Here is a 19,037-nt window from a genome sequence, read left to right on the forward strand (position 1 = left end):
CGGGCCCGCGGCCAGGTGGGACGGCGGGGGCGCGGTCGGGCCGGCTGTGGGAGCGGGGCCATGCGCAGGCGAGGCCAATCGGGGCCGTGGGGGCTACGGGGGCGCGGCCATGCTGTGTGGGCGGGGCCGGCGCGCGGAGTGACGCGCGGCGGGCGGGGCGGGGCGCGGCCGGCGGCGGAAGATGGCGCGGTGCGGGTGCGGGGCCGGGCTGTGCTGCTGCTGCTGCGGCGAGCGGGAGAGCCGCACCCCCGAGGAGCTGGTACGGCCGCCGTCCCGCCCTCCTTCAGCTGCCCCCTGACTCCCTCCGGACTCGTGCGTGCTGGCGGAGCCCCCTCACCCCGGGTCTCGGCCCCGCCCCACCCGGCTCTGGGGAGCGCCTGAGGCGGGCGGGGAGCGGTGCTGTAGTGTTGGGCCCCGCGCCTCAGGGCCCGGTGTCCCCACCTTAGGGTGCTGCTCGTGGCCCAGTCTCTTATCCGATGCTCGCCCCAGCCCCACCCGTTCCCAGCCGGTTCCCGCCCGTTTTGCTCCGGGCCTGGTCCTTCACCGGCAGTGGCGGAGCCCCGCGCTGTCCCTGCCCCGGGCCCATCCTTTGTCTGGGCCTCGTAACCCAGCGCCTGAAGCCGCTGCCCCTCGCAGCTGTAACGGGGAGTGGTCCTGGCAGGAGCTCTCTCTGACTCTAGCACTGCAGAGTGTCTCTTCAGAATTGTTGTCCTGTGCTCCCCTGTAACCCTTGCTGTGAAGGAAAAGGGATGTGGGTTTAGGGCTTTGCTCTCGGGAGCTCCTGTGTAGAAGTGATGTGTGTTCTGGCTGAGGGACAAGCTGTAAGGTAAGACCCTTTAGCGTTACCACAAAATAAGTGGTGATCTGGTAATCCACACTGCCAGTTTATCAGCAGCAGTGGTACAGGACTTGTGTATTTTGGCTTTGCTAGCAGTGTTCATGAACAGCTGTAATGCATTCGTTCCCTTCATGGTTTTCCTTTTCCTGCATTTGTTTTGCAGACGATCCTAGGAGAAACTCATGAAGAGGAGGATGAGATCCTTCCACGCAAAGACTATGAGGTGGGGAATTAACTAATCTGATATTATTGTGATAAGAACTGCAGACAGGTTGTGATCTGTTTGAGTTTTTAACAGGGCAGATACTCAGTATGGATCAGTAAGTTGCATTGACATCAGCAGAAATACCAAGAGTTACTGTGCTTGCAAAGAACTGTTCCTCATCTTTGTATGTTTCTGGGATAAAACTCCGTGAGTAGGTTGAATGTTGGCTCTCAAGTCAGATTCTTGTTGAGAAAATTCATTTTCAGACCCTGGTGCATTTTCCCACTTTTCCAGTGTGAGATTTATAGGCTCTGGTGGCCTTGTTTTGTGGTGACTATAGAAAGTATCTGTACAGTTGCCTTTCTGCTGTCTGTGTTGTCATGCTGGCTCACAGCACATCTTCCCATATATCAGATTCTGCTGCTTACAGGAGGTTTTTGCTTTTTACATCACTGTCTGATGGCCCTGAAGTATTTAGAACAGTTGCTGTCATTATGGGTGCCACCAGCCCAGCCTGTTACAGCTTGGCTTGAAAAGGTGAAGATGTGGATAGAACTAGTGGAGTTTTGTGAGTGTGAGTGGGAAACTATTGCAGTTAACTCTTTGCTGTGATAAACTGAAGAATTGATACGGTTCATCTGCACAGGAGTTCCTAGCTAGTATTCCTGTTGCAGTGAGAGGGTGAATATAAAGATCCAGTGTTGTCCCTGCACTGTCAAAGTGGAGACACATAAAGTCTAAAACTGTACAGTGTGACTTCTCTAATATAAAGATGTATAAATCAGTTGTGCTTCTGTTTGTTTCACTGTCTCTCTCAGCTTGAGCAGTGAAATTGTTCTGTTCTTCCACTTTGTGATTTTCAGGGTCTGACTGATGTAAATATTTAAATTAAGGTGTTTCCAGGACTATTATCTCCTACTGTTGTTTGCAGAATCTACTGTGGGGGTAGCAATGACTTCTGTGGTCTTTAACAAGGTCTTCTAGATGTAATTTTTTTAACAGCCTGTTGCAGCTGACTCCTAAATTGACCTTTTCACATTTCAGAGCTTGGATTATGATCGCTGTATCAATGACCCGTACCTGGAAATTTTGGAAAGCATGGACAACAAGGTAGGACCTTGTTCTTTCATAAGCTAAAACCGTCCAGAAATTGTCCAGAGAAACTGTGGATTGGAAGTGTTCAAAACCTTTTTGTATGTGGCTTTGACCAGCCTGGAAGGGGAAGGTGTGCCTGTCCATGGCAGAGGGGCGGAATGAGATGAGCTTTAAGGTCCCTTCCAACCCAGATCATTCTATGATTCTAAATATGCACTGCAGGAAATTTTATGGAAATTCTTTTCTTATTTATGACTGAAATTCTATGTGTTCTCCTGGTTTCTCTGTTACAAAGAAAAAAAAAAAGTGGAGATTATAGCTCCCAGCATTTCTTGTGATCCTCAGGTTTAAAGCAAGCAAGATGTTGAGTCTTTCAGTTTCCTATTTTCAATTTGCTGTTGTCACAGCACAATCTTCTATTGATTTATCCCTCTGGTTGTTGAGCTGTGGAGCCTAAACCCACCTTCCAGCAAATCCCTGTTTCTGTGTTGCTTTTATTTTACTTTTTCTTTTTTTTCATCCTCTTTCCAAACAGAAAGCCCAGAGATACGAAGCAGTGAAGTGGGTGCTGGTTTTTGCTATTGGAGTCTGTACAGGACTGGTAAGGATCATGCTGTTTGGGGAATGAGGAAAATTCAGGAGACTAAGCAGGAACAAGTTAGAAGTCAATGGCTAAGGAGTAAAGTTAAGAGGAAGCATTCTCTTTCATGGTGATGAGAGCTTAGTAGATGGAGTTGTATATTGGGAATTATAGCATGTTGTTATAGACTATTTTTCAGGAAGCCTTTTTTTTTTTCTTTCAGAACTTACTGGGTTTTCTTTGTAAAGTAGTCTGGCAAATCCTTTCATTTTGCATAAAGGAAAACTTGTCCAAAGGAAACAACTTAGTTAAAAAGGATGACAGTTTGTGGCTGAACTGTGAAAATCAGCTCAGCTGACTGTATAGCTCAGTTAAATATCAGTTTTCTTCTGTACCCTTAAGTATGTTGAGGGTGTTAAAAATGGTGCCAGATTAATACTTTAATGGGTACTAATTTGATGCAGAAGTGCATCTCTTCAGGAATAATGCTAGGATGCATGTGTCCCAGTGAGAGAGAGGGAAGAAATCTGAGTTTTCAAAGCTGCTTTACTCTGAATGATGTGTTTGTCTTCTTCATTTTCTGTTCCCCCGTGTACATGTTTCTGGTAGGACTAACTAGAGGGTGTCTTCATTATTTGTATGTAGAGATTAATGATGGCAATTCTGTCTTCTTTTTCCCAGGTGGGCCTCTTTGTAGATTTCTTTGTGCGGCTCTTTACCCAGCTCAAGTTTCAGGTGGTACAAAGCTGTATCTTTTACCTTGGACCTTGCTAGACTCAAGTGACCATTCCCTTTCTGTTCCCATCTTTTGCTCAGAACAGCTGACTTTCACAAATTTGCCATTGGGCATGTTGTTCATAGTAAAGCAAGTTTTCAACTTGCTTATGTAATTGAGCTCTTGAAACCAAGAAATGTTTCCAGTGTTGGGTACGTAAGCAGAGACTGAAAGAATGAGTGGTTTCCCTTCTTGCTAATTCAGTGTTGAGCTTTGCAAAGGAAACCTGGCTTCCTGACAGGTTGTGTTAGCTGCTCTGGCTGGATTAGGAAGCACAGGCTTGGCTCTTGAGGCCAGATATTATCAAGTGATTGTGTGTTGGTGTGGGGAATGTTGTTTTCCTTGACCATCCCTGCAGCGGTGGAGGAGTGCACTGAGAAAGGCTGCCTTGCACTGTCCTTGTTGGAGCTGCTGGGGTTCAACCTGACCTTTGTTTTTCTTGCCAGTCTTCTGGTCCTGATCCAAGTAAGACTTCGGTTCATTGCTGCTCCTTACACAACTTTCCTTTCCTCTCACACACATCCTTGATATGAAACATCCTTGCTAGAAACACTTTCTGCCCCAAAGCATCAAACTAGTTTCACAGTTCTATTTGATTTAGCTAAGCAGGGTCTCTTGGTCCCTTGCTCTTTGATGAGAAGTTGTTGGTCGGGTATGAAATCAAAGAACCATAGTGTCAGTGTTTCTCTTCTGCAGCCTGTAGCAGCTGGGTCAGGAATTCCTGAAATTAAGTGCTACCTCAATGGAGTGAAGGTTCCAGGGGTAGTGCGTCTGCGGACAGTGGTGTGCAAAGCTACAGGAGTGCTCTTCAGTGTGGCAGGAGGTAAGGAGTGCTCTAATATGTTGATCTTGTTGGGTGTCACTGAAAGGGAAAAAATGTTTTCTCTCCTTTTATAGGGCACAGAAGGCCCTGTCTTTCAGTGAAATGATTTTGATGATTTGGAGCAGAGTCATGAGCCCTGAGTACATTTATAGAGTAGAGAATAAATAGAAGGATCAGGACTATCAGGGAAACAGGTGATTTTCTGAGTGGGCTAGTCACATGTGACTCTGTGGCAGAATCCAAGAGAGAGACCTGAAAATGTTCCAGGACACATTGTCACAAGCAGCCTGGGGGCAGAAGAGCAGAATAACCTGGAGAGTTCAGAGTCCTTGTCACAGTTGTTTTTCAGTTATTCCACCCCCTTGGAGTGCAGAATCTGTGCAAGTCTTTGCAAACATTTGGGGTTGTTGAGGGAGCAGGAGGTCAGCACCTCCCTATGAGGAGCTGCAGGCTTGGCACAGAGATATGCCATGGCATGGGAGTGGTGAGCTGATCTCTTCTGGCTTTGTCAGCAAGGGAGGGTGGCAGTGGGGAAAGTGCCTTCCCTCAATAAACTCTGTTTTTCCAGGTCTTTTTGTCGGGAAGGAGGGTCCAATGATTCACAGTGGTGCTGTTGTGGGTGCGGGCTTGCCACAGGTTAGTGCTGGCCTGAGCCACGGTCCTGGTCACGCCACTGTTTTGTAAGAGTAAGTTCCCATCTCCTGTGTTTCTAAATCTTTACTTTGTTTGTAGTTCCAGAGCATCTCTTTGAGGAAGATCCAATTTAACTTTCCCTATTTCTGCAGTGACAGGTACTGTACCCAGGATGTGGAGGAGGGGAGAGGAGGATGAGTGAGGAGACTTCCTTGAGAGAAGGGGGGTGGGCTGGGGTGAACCAGGCAGTTGTTTTATCAGTTTCTTTCTAGAGTCCTGCAGTTTCTTTCTGCAGCAAGACAACACCAGGGTGTCACTCTTTCAAGCTGCTCTGGTCTTCCTGTTCATAGATGTTCTCTTGTGCTGCTCAGCAGATCTCTACTCATTTCAAACCTTTAATGTGGGTGGTTGAAAGCTCACCCCTTATGATTAGGATATACTACAGAGAAGGCTGGTTCTCCTGAATTTGAACAAATTCTTGCCCTTTTGTTTCTGTAATTCTTTCAAGTGATGCTGGAGTCCATGGTTTGGGATGGTTCCTCACATACTGGGCAGTTGTATAGTACCAGAATTCTGCTCTGTGTTTTGCTCTACAGAAAGAGCACAATGCTGCAGCTTAATGAACAAATGGTGGTGTCTGCCATGGCCAGCTTTGCTCCCAACTCTCATTCCTGAATCCCTGGGATATTCCATAAATGGGGACAATCTCTTAATTTGCAGAACCTAGCATCTCCAGAGCTCTAATTTGCTAAACTGAGCTTGTTTTTCTCTTCATTTCAGGGATAAAAGGGATTTTGTATCTGCTGGAGCAGCTGCAGGGGTTGCAGCTGCCTTTGGAGCCCCAATTGGAGGCACTCTTTTTAGTTTGGAAGAAGGTTCCTCCTTCTGGAACCAGGGACTTACATGGAAAGTGGTGAGTGGTGATTCTGACTCTGTGTCTCTTCTTGAGAAGAGGGCTCCCCTTGGTAGGGCTTGTCCATGAGGGCATTCCGATTATCCTGCCTCTTCCTGAGCTGCCTTGGCAGGAGGAAGGTTGCCTGCTCTATCAGTGTTCCAGAACTACAGATCAGGGGCAGAGATGAGCCTGGTATTATCTGGAACTGTGGGACAGCTCTAGGCAGCAGATTTAGTTTACCTGGGAGACTGGGCTTTTGTTCTGGGCTCTCTGCGTTCTGATCCCTTCCACAGTCAGTTCCTTTGCCCAGGCATAGGTCTCAAGGAAGAGCTGACTGTGCCAATCTTTTTTTTTTTTTTTTTTTTTCATTCCACAGCTTTTCTGTTCCATGGCTGCCACTTTCACCTTGAATTTTTTCCGCTCTGGGATTCAGTTTGGAAGCTGGGGGTCTTTCCAGCTCCCTGGGCTGCTGAACTTCGGGGAGTTTAAGGTAAGATTTGCTGTTATTTCCCCACTCTCCAGTCTCTTGTTAGTCCTGTGCTTCTGTGTGTGAGTTTGGAGGTTTCTTTTGACACATGCTTGTATTTCAGTGGAAGGCACTTTATACTTAGCTGCAATACATTGATACCCTCAGAATTGTTGCCCTTTGATCTTAGCTACTCAAAATCTCTAGGTGGAGACAGAAGTGTTGGTAGGAAGTTGCAGCAACTACTGTAATGCTTTTTTGTACACTTTTCTGCACAGTGCTCTGAGTCTGATAAGAAATGCCACCTCTGGACAGCTGTGGACCTGGGCTTCTTCATTCTGATGGGGATTGTGGGAGGCCTTCTTGGAGCCACCTTTAACTGCCTGAACAAGAGGCTTGCCAAGTACCGCATGCGCAATGTGCATCCCAAGCCAAAGCTGGTCAGGTATGTGTGCATGGAGTTTGTACAGGGATCTCTGCTCCCAAAGCAAAAGCATCAGTCTAGAAGACCCTTTGAGTAGGATTGTAGGAAATCTCAGACTGGTTGTTTTAAAAATCACTAAATGAATCCTCCATAGAACTTAAAAGTGAACACCAGAAACTAAACGTTACAGTCCCTGGAATTTTTTTATGACTTTGGTGGTACAGAGAGAATTGAAATCCCTCTTATAAGGGCAGTGGAGGGAGCTCCGTATCATAAAGGCTGAACAAACCAGAGCTTTGTCTCCATGCAGGATTTTTTTGTTCCTTGTCCAAACTGATGTGGATGGAATAGCTGATCTCACTTTTTAAAATCATGTCGGTTAATTAAATTCACAATATCTGTGCTGTTTAGAGAGGGAACTTCTGTGTTATTCTGAAAGCAGCTGTTTGCTCTAGACAACTCCTAAACACAAAGCCCAGGTTTAAAGAGAAAAATCAAGTGTATTTCAGCAGTTTAGAATAGAGATTGAGAGACTGTGCATCACCCTGCCCAGTCCTATCTACCCTTTTACCCTGTAAGGATGTACAGAACATTGTTTCCATGTGAAACTCATTACAGAACCCTGGGGCTTTTCATGTGTGACTGCTGTGTGCTCTCTGGGCAGAAATAGCTTCTTTTTGGGGCAGCCAATTAAAAAGGGGAGCTAAGGCAATCCCTGGGAACCAAGTCAAAATTCAACTTGATTTCTGGTGTCCCTTGTTCTGATGCTAAGCTGTGATGACTGCTGCTTCTTGCAGCCTTATCAAAGTCATCTGCAGAGCTGGGACTAGTTTACAGTGCTGAGTGTAGCTTCAGTGTATGGTTTTTGTTGTGTCTTTCAGAGTCTTGGAGAGCTTGCTTGTGTCATTGACAACCACTGTCATGGTCTTCGTGGCCTCCATGGTTCTGGGGGAATGCCGGCAGATATCTTCCAGCAGGCACAGTGGCAATGACACCCTGAGCCTGCAGGTGAGGAACTCTTGTGTGAATATTATATTCCCTGTCATATTGTTCACCCTGCAGAGAAGCACAGGCATGTAATGAGCTTTTGACAGCGTGCAGTCCATAACAGAACTGCAGTGAGAACCCATGGAGGGTTGCAGGAGCTCAGGGTGATAATGAAACCTACCTTGTGCTTTCGTACAAACAACTCAGGCTCTGAGTCAAGGAGCCCATTAATGTTGTAGGCCCCATCTCTGCTATTGATGTTTGGTCTGAACTTCCCAAAGCATGGCTGTCCTGGGGTGACGACAATGGATAACAGTAACAGAAGTGTTATTTCCATTCTCCCCAAAGGCTAATGTAGGAGACAGTGAATCTTAACCCTTTGTGTCTTTTGTGTTCTGCATTAGGATATATCAGAGGATGTAAATTCAAGCATCAAAACTTTTTTTTGCCCAAATGAAACATACAATGACATGGCCACGCTCTTCTTCAACCCTCAAGAGTCAGCTATCCTGCAGCTCTTCCACCAGGATGGTAAGTAGTTAGGAGACTGCCTCATCCCACACTTAAGCTTTAGAGCTTCATCTTAGCTGGAGCAGCACCACAAGGCTAGCAGCATCTTCAGGCCTTCATGGTTCTGGAGGACTGCTAGTATAACTGGTGAAAGTCTCTTTGATGGGAAGAAAGGCCTGTTTTTCCTCTCTTTTCACTTACTTGTTGTCTGCATGTGTGTTTGGACTGGGAGACTCAGTAGCTGTTGTGAGATGAGCCTGCTGTGAGCTGAGGGGTGGATGGTGCAAGACTGTCTTGGACAGACACATGCCCCTTTAGTCATGATTCTTCTTGTGTTGCAGGTACTTTCAGCCCAGTCACCCTATCCCTGTTCTTCCTTCTCTATTTCTTACTCTCCTGCTGGACATATGGGATCTCTGTGCCCAGTGGTCTGTTTGTACCATCACTGCTTTGTGGGGCTGCCTTCGGACGCCTGGTCGCCAACCTCCTCAAAAGGTGCATCAAGTGTGCGTGTGAGGGACATGCTGCAGGTGCACCATGAGCTCTCAGGCAGGTTTTTCTAATCTGAGGGCTCTGTGCTTTGCTCTAGTTACATTGGTCTGGATCACATCTACTCAGGAACCTTTGCGCTGATTGGGGCAGCAGCATTCCTGGGAGGAGTGGTCCGCATGACCATCAGCCTGACTGTCATCCTCATTGAGTCCACCAATGAGATCACCTATGGGCTCCCCATCATGATCACCCTCATGGTGAGTGCAGGACTGTAGCTCTGGCTTTTTGCAGACTGCTTGAACATGTGCTGGCCATGAATCTGTTACTTTCACAGCTGTCATAAGCCAAGGGGTCTTGCACTTGGAACAGCAACTCAGTAGACCTTGTGTTTGCTATGCAGGTAGCCAAGTGGACAGGAGACTTTTTCAACAAAGGCATCTATGATATCCATGTGAACTTGCGAGGAGTGCCTCTTCTGGAGTGGGAAACTGGGATGGAAATGGATAAGTAAGGCTGCTTCTCTTGGTCTGGCTGTGGGTTAGAGTTTGTGGTGGGGATTCTTGCTCAGAAATGCTTTAATGCCGGTGGATGGTGCTTCATCCTCAACGAACCTGGTTGCTCTGAGGAGCAACTGTGAGGGCTGCTGTGAAAGGAATTGTGTACCAGGCCTGCAGAGGAAAGAGATGTCGAAGCCCTTTCTGAGGGGGGGGGATGGATGGAAATCTGCAGGGTGGATTTGGGAAGTTCAGCAAGAGCTTTGTGAATGCATTCCATTGGACTTCGCTTCTTGTGGAATGTAATCTTCTTCCCACCTGTTGTCTCTTCCCAGTAGTGTTTAGAAACTTTATTGTAAGTTAGAACATTCTACATTTCCTCTAGTTCGTCATTGATACAATGTTATGTTATTAAAAAAAAAAAAAAAAATCAGGTGTACCGTCACTGCTGATACCACATCACTGCTGATACCACAGGTAAAAGGAGCTAGCAGAATTTAACTGCAGCACACTCCTTCAGGATCTTGTTTAGGGACTGGTTTGTTTCCATGTTTGTTCATCACCAGCCTTCTGTCACGGATCTGATGCATGCAGCAATCTTGGATTTCTGTTTCTCCAGACTACAAGCCAGTGACATCATGGAGCCCAACTTGACATACGTGTACCCACACACCCGGATCCAGTCCCTTGTGAGCATCCTGCGCACGACTGTCCACCATGCCTTCCCTGTGGTGACAGAGAATCGGGGCAATGAGAGGGAGTTCATGAAGGGAAATCAACTGATAAGTAACAACATCAAATTCAAGGTAAAGGGTTACTTGTTTGATAGGTTGAAGAGTAGAGAGCTTTGTTTTGCATTCAGAATGGCCTTGCTTTAGTTATTTAAGATTTTGGGTAAATTTTAGTTAGAGATTAGCACCTACTGCAATAGAAAATTTTAAAGAACTCCATTTCATTCCATTGTCTGGGTGATGGTAGAGACAAAAGAGTGGGCTGCATTCCTAGAGGCAAAAGTTAAGAGGAAAAAGTAATCTGTTTAGCATAGACATGGAAATGTTTGGATTTGTTACTGAATTGCACAGTCCTATTGGCTATTCTTACAAGTCCTGCAGCAGTAGTGGCTAATGAACATGCTATGTGGTGGCACAAAGCTATGATTAGTAGTTCATAGTCGCTCTTGGATAACTTGACTTGCCTAGTGAGTATCTGAAAATTGTTTGTTGTATGCAGAAATCCAGCATCCTCACCCGGGCTGGAGAGCAGCGCAAGCGAAGCCAGTCCATGAAATCCTACCCTTCGAGTGAGCTGCGTAACATGTGTGACGAGCACATAGCAACAGAGGAGCCTCCTGAAAAAGAGGATCTGTTGCAACAGATGTTGGAGAGAAGGTGAGGTCCTGGTAGGCACAAATGTATGGAAGCAAGGTTTTTCCATATGTTGAGATGTCTTGTAAAGAACATTTCACACAGTCTCTGTCATTCCATATGTCAGCAGAAGCAGTGCTGATAGCCATGTTTTAGAAGTGATTTGTCAGGTCTGAGGAGCCAATGCTGTGTCTCACACCCAATGCTGTGACCAAGTCCCATGCAAGTGGGTTGTGTCCAACTTCTTACATTTCCTTCAAACACTTATACAGACATATTTCTTTGAGAAGATGAAGTTCCTAGGAAGATTTCTGTAGAAATCAATGTTCCTCTTGTGTGCAAAAATGGGAGAGCTCTGGAAAGCTGACTTAACCCAGCTAATGACCTAGTGCCATAATACTGATCCCACCTTTCTGGTAACTGGGCTGAGTCACCAGGATTGTGTTGCTGTTACTTCCAAGTAGAAGCCCGGTCTAGTGAATAATTTTCTACATCAGTGATGGTGATGATGCCATTCACTTTCACGAATGGCATTCTGACCCAGGATAATATTTTGCCAGATGCTTCAGCTTTTATTAGAATCTGAGTAATTTGGCACTGAAAATTGCTTTAATAGCAAGTGATTTGAAATTGAGTTAGGAGACTGTCCCGTTCTGCTACTCTGGCCACATAATGGCTCTTGACCTCTCTCCCCTATTTTTTTTTTTTTTGTGAAGTCTTTTGCTTGTCCTTAGCAAGAGTCCCTGAAATGTTCAGGGGAAAGTTGCAAAGAGCTGAAATAGCTGCTCTTTTGGGAGTTGGGGTATGTGAAGCTTGTAACACCTGGTGTTAATCCATGACAGATACACTCCTTACCCCAACCTGTACCCTGACCAGTCTCCCAGTGAGGAGTGGACCATGGAGGAACGCTTCAGACCCTTGACCTTCCATGGCTTGATCCTGCGCTCACAGCTGGTCACCCTGCTTGACCGGGGGGTTTGCTACTCTGAGAGCCAGTCGGTGAGTCTTCTGTTCAGGAATTGCAGCAGAGACATCCCTGCCTTCTCAGGAGGTTGGGAACACTATTCATGGGCTGTCAAAAAGAATATATCTATTTTTACACTTTAAGGAATGCATGTGTGTTTTTAAAGTTGCAGACAGGTAATATGAATTCTCCCTTGCAGCTCTTAGAGTAAGGGAAGTTGAAAATATCCCCAGGAAAAGGATAGCCACTGTTAAAAAAGTAATCCAGCAGACCTGTTTGTTGCATAAAGCTATGGAGAATATATGATATGAATATGTGGCATAAAGATATGCAGTACTGGAGAACAGAGGGCAGATATTGAATGCAAATAGAGCATCCAGCAGTATATACTTTGTGTTTTACTGCTGTGTGTTGAGGTCCTAGCAGAAAAATGTCAGCTGTGTGACTGAGATCAGTGAGAGTATCTGAGGTCCAGCTCCCACAAGGCTGGTTTCCTGCTGCCCTCCAGTGTGGAGTGTAGATTTGTCAGAGGTTGGGGAGCAGATCTGTTCTCTCCCAGCTAAAGGCCTGCATAGGTTTGGGTAACAGCACCTCTGCAGAAGGTGGGTGTGTGGGTGTGGGAGGAGAAGGAGGTCTGGGGGAGCAGTTAGGAGGCATGGTTTGCTGTGCTGCTTGCAGCCCCTGTGTTGTCTGGAATGGTGACACAAGTTTGTGGGTGTGGGAGGAGAAGGAGATCTGGGGGGGGGGCAATTAGGAGGCAGGGTTTGCTGTGCTGCTTGCAGCCCCTGTGTTGTCTGGAATGGTGACACATGGGTTCAGTGGGGTTTCTTTGAATTGCAGAGTGCAAGTCAGCCTCGTCTGTCCCACGCAGAGATGTTAGAGGATTATCCCCACTATCCAGACATCCATGATCTGGACCTCACATTGCTGAACCCTCGTATGATAGTGGTAAGATATGCACTGCAGTGTGACAGTCCCTCCTCATATATATTTACAACTGTCCAAAGCCTTTGAAAAACATTGAGGGCATGTTTTAATACACTCTTTGGCACAGTGACCAACATCCTGTGCTCCTCAAGCACTCAGCCTTCACTGCATGTGGAAATCCCCTGCTATGAGGTAACAGTGTCCATTGGTGCTTTACTTCTAGAATAAAGTGTTGCCTGTCAGTTTAACTTCTCAACAAACCAAAATAATGTCATATTTCTGCAGAAATACAAGATGACCACAGTCAAATACTCTGTCCAGGCATCAGTGCCTTGGAGGACTTGTAGGATTTGCATGTTAGTGATTCCCAGAGACATTGAAAATGCCTCTTGTAAATAACACGATTGTTTTTCTTTCTTAGGATGTCACCCCATACATGAACCCATCACCCTTTACTGTCTCTCCAAATACTCATGTGTCACAAGTCTTCAACCTGTTCAGGACAATGGGACTCAGGCATTTACCGGTTGTGAATGCAGTTGGAGAGGTGAGTCCTTGTCTTGGCTTAGCTGAGCAAGGAAGCCACAGTGTTTGTGCAACATTTTCCATCTTTGGGACAATTAAGATCTCTTTTAACATCAAACAGAAATGCTTTAAAGAGATCAGAATAGGATTTTTTTTAGGGCTCTGAAGGCTTGATTGCTGTGACTTTGTTGGCATCTTTTGTGTCCTAGCCTGTTTCCCCTTTACCTGCAAAGAACAGGATGTGCATCTCTCCTGTCTCAGGTGTGCAGCCTGTAGAAGATGTCCCATTTTTCTATCTGTTGAGAGGCCCTGAGCTCATCAGAGGCCACTAATTTGCCTTTCCTTTCACAGCTTTATTCAAGGCCAAGAGCAAAATTTCCTATATGTTGGGGCAAGAGGTTTTTCTGTAGAAAGGGAGTTGTATTCTATTTCTACTCACAGGAGCAGCAAAGCAAAGGAATGTTTAAATATCTGTGCTTGACTCACTGCCCCTTTGCCATCTACAATGCTTAGAAACAGTCAGTAGATGTCAGCAACCTCCTATAACCACTATGAGAAACTGTTTCCCCTAAGCCTGACCTGGTCTGTGTGAGGCAGCACTGCTTTTTCTGCCTCAAGGTTCCCCACAGTTACTCTGCAGGGCCTGTGAGTTGCAAACGAGATGTTAGCTTATTCCATTTTAGTACAAGATGCTCTTGTGGTGCTAGAGAACAGCCTAGTTCTAAACTCTTTCCATGTGTAAAATCAGAGAGGTGTTTCACCAGCTGAAATGTGTGGTTTGACTTTATCCACAGCAGGCTGGGAGAAGGTCCCTCTTGTCACCTGCCAGTGTGCAGTCACCTCTTAGCTAGTCTTGACCATTTCTCTATTTTGGTCCGGAGAGCTTCCTTGAATGTATCTGACAGGAGCTATCTGAACTCATATCATGTATAATACCAGAAATGTCTTAAATGAAGCCCTAAAAGACAGCTTTGTTATTTCCAATTGCAGTTTTTACTTCCCAAAGGATTTTACATCCTTATGCTGTCTGACATGGAAGGGATTTCCCTTCCTAGACAGAGGATCCTACTAGTGTCAGACACCACAGCAATGGTTAAGCTGTTTGTTTGGGTGTAGGTAAATCAGCATTCTTGCCTGAAGAGTAAGTGTTGTTTCTGTGAATTTCAACTTGAATCCGCTCTAACTCAACACTGGTCAAGAACTGCTCTCAGGTTTCCTCTTTTTGGGGTGTTGAAAAGAATGACCACTTTATTATGAATGTCTTTCAGTGGCACATCTCTGATACAGACTTGTATCTTTTCTTCTTCTTTTCTTCCTGTTTAAGGTTGTTGGGATAATCACTCGGCACAACCTGACCCATGAATTCCTGCAGGCAAGACTGAGGCAACACTATCAGACCATTTGATGCCCCTGCCCCTCTGTCAGTGTGGCTTCCTCCCTCTCCAAGCTGGCACACATGCTCGCATTCTGCTTGGACCACACAAGGCCCAAGACCTCCTGTTTGGCTTCTCACGTGCATATCAAGCCTGGGGAACTGGGAAACATTTTGCTAGCCAGAGAATTAGAGGAGCTGCCTGAGCCCAGAGCTGTTGGTTGGCCCCAGGCACTTGGTTTGACAACTCTTGATCCGGGTGTTTTCTTCCCCTGTCCCCCTGTTATCTCCTTCCATCAGATGTTGTCCTGACACTGTGTGTTCTGCCATTTTATTTTGGGGTTTTCTGAAGAGTTGGAAGAAAGAACCATTTCCCTCCACTGTGTCCTGGGCAAAGAACTGCAGTATCTTTCCCTTCCTCCTGTGTGACTGCCTTTTCCTCTTCCTCCCTTGCTCCTGCAACTGTTGCCTTATTTGTGTGAGAAGAAAGTTACTGTCACCACTGAGAGGAGATACTGAAGTTTGCAGATATCAGATAGCTGCTCTCGAGGATGGTTTCTTGCAAAAGCAGTATTGAAAAATCCAGCTTTTTGGAAATGTACCTGTCTTTGCAAGTGTTCCCCTTTGCCCATATTTTCTCACTCTGACTTCATTTGTTCTTAATTTCTCTCCTTTCCTGGGGAAATGTTTCTGCTGTGATATTTTTGACATCAGATTACTTTTGAGAGTAGCTCAGCAGATTCGGAGTTCAAAATGGTTACATTTCAGTTACTCTTTGGGTTTATAAATATTTAGTACACTTGTGAACATCTCAGAGAAAGGAGATCTCTTCCCTGTTAGCTGTTACTGTTATCTCCCTGTAAAAGGCTCTTCTAAGATGCTTGGAGACACTCCACTTTGACATTCCTGCATTTCTAGGCATTTGTAGGCACTTTGTCCCTGCACTGCTTAAACAGTGAGAGCCTGGGGCACCTTTCCAACTGGAGTCAGAGACCAGGGAACTCCACATCCTGAGAGCTTGGAGAAGTGTTGCTTTGTGGAAGCAAATAGAACTGGTGGTCTCTGGGCTTGGTTGAATTATCTCTGTGTCATGAGAGGAGTTGCTGTAGTTTCAGGCTGCCATAAGGAGGGATACTTGCTGCTGGTGACTAAGGCAGGATCTCCTGCAGGTGATAAGTGGGGCTGTCTGTGCTCTAAAAATGCTTGGGATAATGTTTGCAATCTGTAAGGGTAAGATCAGCACTTAGGAGCCAGTTGCAGCCAGTTCAGTGCTTTAGCAGGTACCATCCTGGCCAGCACCTGCATTGTTCCAGCAGGCACCTGCCCTCCTGAGTTCTCTGTGCAGATAACCCTCAGTGGGAAGGCAGTGCTGTGCCTCAGGGACTGCAGGGCTGATTGGCTTGATAAAGCACAGAGCATTCTCAGCCAAGATACTGGGACAAGCTGCATGGGGAATGTATTCCAGAAAAGCTTCTACACAGCCTCTGAGCTCTCCAGTTAACCTCTTGTCTGCCATAAGGAGCTGGCTAGGTGGGAACTGGGACAGAAGGCAGACTTTGTTAATTTTCTCTATTTCCTTAGAGCATAGGAATTGGCATCAGCTACTACCCTTGATTTGCAAGTTCTTTCCCTGTAAGTAGAGTAAAGATGTTTGTTCTGTCTGGATAATCTCTGCAGGTGTTGTCTGAAATGCCTGTGTTCCCTGAGCACTGGTCTTACACTGAGCTGTCCCAGCAAACTTCCAGCACCCATTTGCACTCCCTGAAGCTGGGCTGTAGGTTTGAAATATGCTTATGTTAGGCTACCTTTCACTCAAAGGATTTGTGCTCCTGGGTAATTATGAATCATAGGAATCCTGGTTTTGTGGGACTTCAGATCACTTAGGTGGAATTGGCAATCCTGTACTGTTAGAACACCTGTCAAGAATGTCCTGTGCCTCCCCGTGACAAATGTTTCTCCTCTTGCTCATGTTGAGTGAGGGTGTGTGGAAGGGAAGGTTCCTTCTCTTCCTGCACATGAATAAGACTCCTTAGGTTGTTTGCCTTGTCCTGTTTTATTTCTGTACACAAACAGCAGGGTGTTTTGCTGCAGGATGTCTTTGTCATTGCTGCTGAGACTAGAGTTGGGCAATCCAGACAAATCAGGCTGGAGAATCTTGTCAGGGTTTTTCTGAGCACCAGATGCTTCCCCATGAGAAGGCACTTTGCTTTCAACCTGTTGGCAGCACTGTCTGCTCTGCCTGGGCATCTTATTCAAATGTTTCAGCTGAAAAGCACCCTTTAATTCTTTCAGTAAAGACATTTTCAATGAGGATGGTGGGTGACCCTGTCAGCTGCTTTAAAGGGAAATCTCAGTGTGCAATTACCTTTCTGTAGCCTGCAGAAAAGGAATTACAAGTTCACCTGACATTTGGTGATGCAGTATTTCTCTTCTGATGAGGACTGCTGCCAAGAGGTTTGTGTTGAATCAGTCTTCTCACACTTCAGTTACTTAATTCCTTTCTTACAACACACTTACTGCTTCTACCCTGGCTCTAGTTGCTAAGTGATTTACTAAGAAACTTATTCTAACATAGGTGCCAGGAACATTTTAACAGAGCAACACTAAGGGAAAAATAACCCAGAACTGGGTTAGTTCTGATGGCAAGGTTAGGGGCTTGGTCTGGGGCCTTCCTCCTTGCCTCGTGGCTTCCTGTGCAGTGTTAATTATGCAGTTTTGAATTATTAATTACTGTGAACCATTCCAATGGTAGCAACTTACCTTTCCATGTGGGTTTTTTTTTGCACTGTTTTTTGTTATGAAATGATGTAAGCTAATTCCATGGTGTGTGTATATAAATTGTATTTTTTTTAAATTTGTATGAATATATTTTTATTTGAACTATGGCATTTGGGAAGTATTCATGTAGTTGTAACATGTCTGAGAGTAAAATGTGTGTCTCCTTCAGCACTTTCAAGGCGTTTTGATGTTTCTAGTATTGTTTTATTTTTGCCCTTTATGATAATAAAACTAGTAGAACATGGCAACATCCACGAGCATGATTTGAGGTGGTTGAGTCATTGCTTTTTATGAGCTGTCTGGATCTAAGAGTTTGTACAGAAGGTGCTCTTAGACCAGGCAGAGAGGAATGGCTGTAATCCATGAGGTTGTGACCACTGTAGTTCCACATTCTCACAACAGCTGTTTCAAAGGAGGGCACTGCCATATTTGATAAGGAGCTAAATTGTGCACATTGTGCTGCTTTTCTTACCTGACAACTCACCTTCCTCCCAGTAAGTTAAAGAAAGAGGTTTAAACTACAGTGTGTCACCTCTATTTTTACAGTTGGCTTCTCCAGGGTATGAGGGATCTTGATTTCATCTTGAATGTTTATATTTCGTTTGTGGCTATCTTTCCTGCTTTGTCCTGCTGTCTGCCTTAAAGATCTTAATTTCATCTTGAATGTTTATTTTGTTTGTGGCTATCTTTCCTGCTTTGTCCTGCTGTCTGCCTTACAGAAAAGAATTAGTGACCATTTTTGAGCTTTCATCTCATGCTTACAAGCTAAAAATGTAAGTACAGTCTTTGAGCACTGTAGAAATATCTGACCCAAAAGCTCACTGCCTCCCTGGTTCTGTTCATTGGGGGCTGTGTTGTACAGGATGCACGTGGTAGCTCTCTGAGGCACTCCTGGCTGGCTGCTGCCCTCTGGCTCTCCCTTGGTGGGTTTGTAATGCCAGGGAGAGCCTGAGATGGGTAAAACCATCTCTTGGGAGGGAATGGCAGAAAATCTGACTTGAGGAGCTAAAGAAGTGCCACAGAGGCCTTAACTAAGCAAGGAGTAGGAAGGATTCCCTAGCAGGGGTATATTGTATTTGTGAGGTGTCCACATGAAGGAAGGAATGATGAATCTGACTCCATGTTTTCAGAAGGCCAATTTATTATTTTATGATACTGTATTATATTAAAGAATACTAAACTAAACTATGCTAAAGAATACAGAAAGTGTACTTATAGAAGGCTAAAAAGATAATAATGAAACTCATGATTCTCTCCAGAGTCCGACACAGCTTAACCCCCTGATTGGCCAATAAGTCAAAATAATTCACATGAAACCAATGAAACAATCACCTGTTGGACAGACAATCTCCAAGCACATTCCAAAGCAGCAAAACACAGGAGAAGCAAATGAGATAATATTATTTTCCTTTTTCTCTGAGGCTTCTCAGCTTCCCAGGAGAAAAATCCTGGGTAAAGGGATTTTTCAGAAAATATGACTGTGGCAGGGGTAGGGAGGAGTCATCAGGAGAACTCTGGGGGAACTCTGCTCCAGCTCTGTGCTGCCTTTGACTGTAAATGCAGCAACATAGGAGGGAATGGGAGAGGTTTGCAGACTCATTGAATCCAAGCATGTGTCATTGTCCCTGTAGTGACTCACTGGGGCTCTAGCAGAAAAAAATGTGGTGTTCAGTGAGATTAATATTATTTCTTTTAATTTTTGCTTTGCTAGCAGGATACAAGCTGCCTCTTCAGTGTGTGTTCATTCCCATACAGGCATGTGCATTCCCAGTTGTGAATCATGCAGCAGGCACTGGAAGGAATGGAGGATGGCTGCCTGGAGCTTTGGCTGTTGCAGGGGTGTAAGAAGAGAGAAGCTGCTCTTGTTGTCCAGGGTGCTGAAGGGCTTTT

The 19,037-nt window shown here is 45.5% G+C and overlaps 1 protein-coding gene across 2 annotated transcripts; it reads left to right on the forward strand.

Moving 5' to 3' along the window:
- Window positions 1-164: 164 nt before the first annotated feature.
- On the forward strand, window positions 165-17,391 carry CLCN6 (chloride voltage-gated channel 6). 2 transcript variants are annotated; one of them, XM_041419463.1, is made up of 23 exons: window positions 165-259; window positions 1,002-1,061; window positions 2,088-2,153; window positions 2,674-2,739; window positions 3,400-3,466; window positions 3,852-3,958; window positions 4,190-4,316; window positions 4,885-4,952; window positions 5,049-5,107; window positions 5,730-5,862; window positions 6,221-6,334; window positions 6,589-6,755; window positions 7,616-7,742; window positions 8,126-8,252; window positions 8,573-8,726; window positions 8,821-8,980; window positions 9,124-9,230; window positions 9,837-10,023; window positions 10,448-10,605; window positions 11,424-11,580; window positions 12,386-12,493; window positions 12,894-13,019; window positions 14,322-17,391. In XM_041419463.1, exons 1-23 carry the CDS (start codon window positions 182-184, stop codon window positions 14,400-14,402), a joined length of 2,604 nt encoding a protein of 867 aa, XP_041275397.1. In that variant the 5' UTR covers window positions 165-181; the 3' UTR covers window positions 14,403-17,391. The 2 variants fall into 2 exon arrangements, with proteins under 2 accessions (XP_041275397.1, XP_041275398.1); XM_041419464.1 differs by lacking the exons at window positions 3,400-3,466; window positions 3,852-3,958.
- Window positions 17,392-19,037: the final 1,646 nt, after the last annotated feature.

The sequence above is a fragment of the Onychostruthus taczanowskii genome, unplaced genomic scaffold, assembly GCF_017590055.1.
Source record: "Onychostruthus taczanowskii isolate IOZ18803 unplaced genomic scaffold, ASM1759005v1 scaffold61, whole genome shotgun sequence".
NCBI lineage: Eukaryota > Metazoa > Chordata > Aves > Passeriformes > Passeridae > Onychostruthus > Onychostruthus taczanowskii.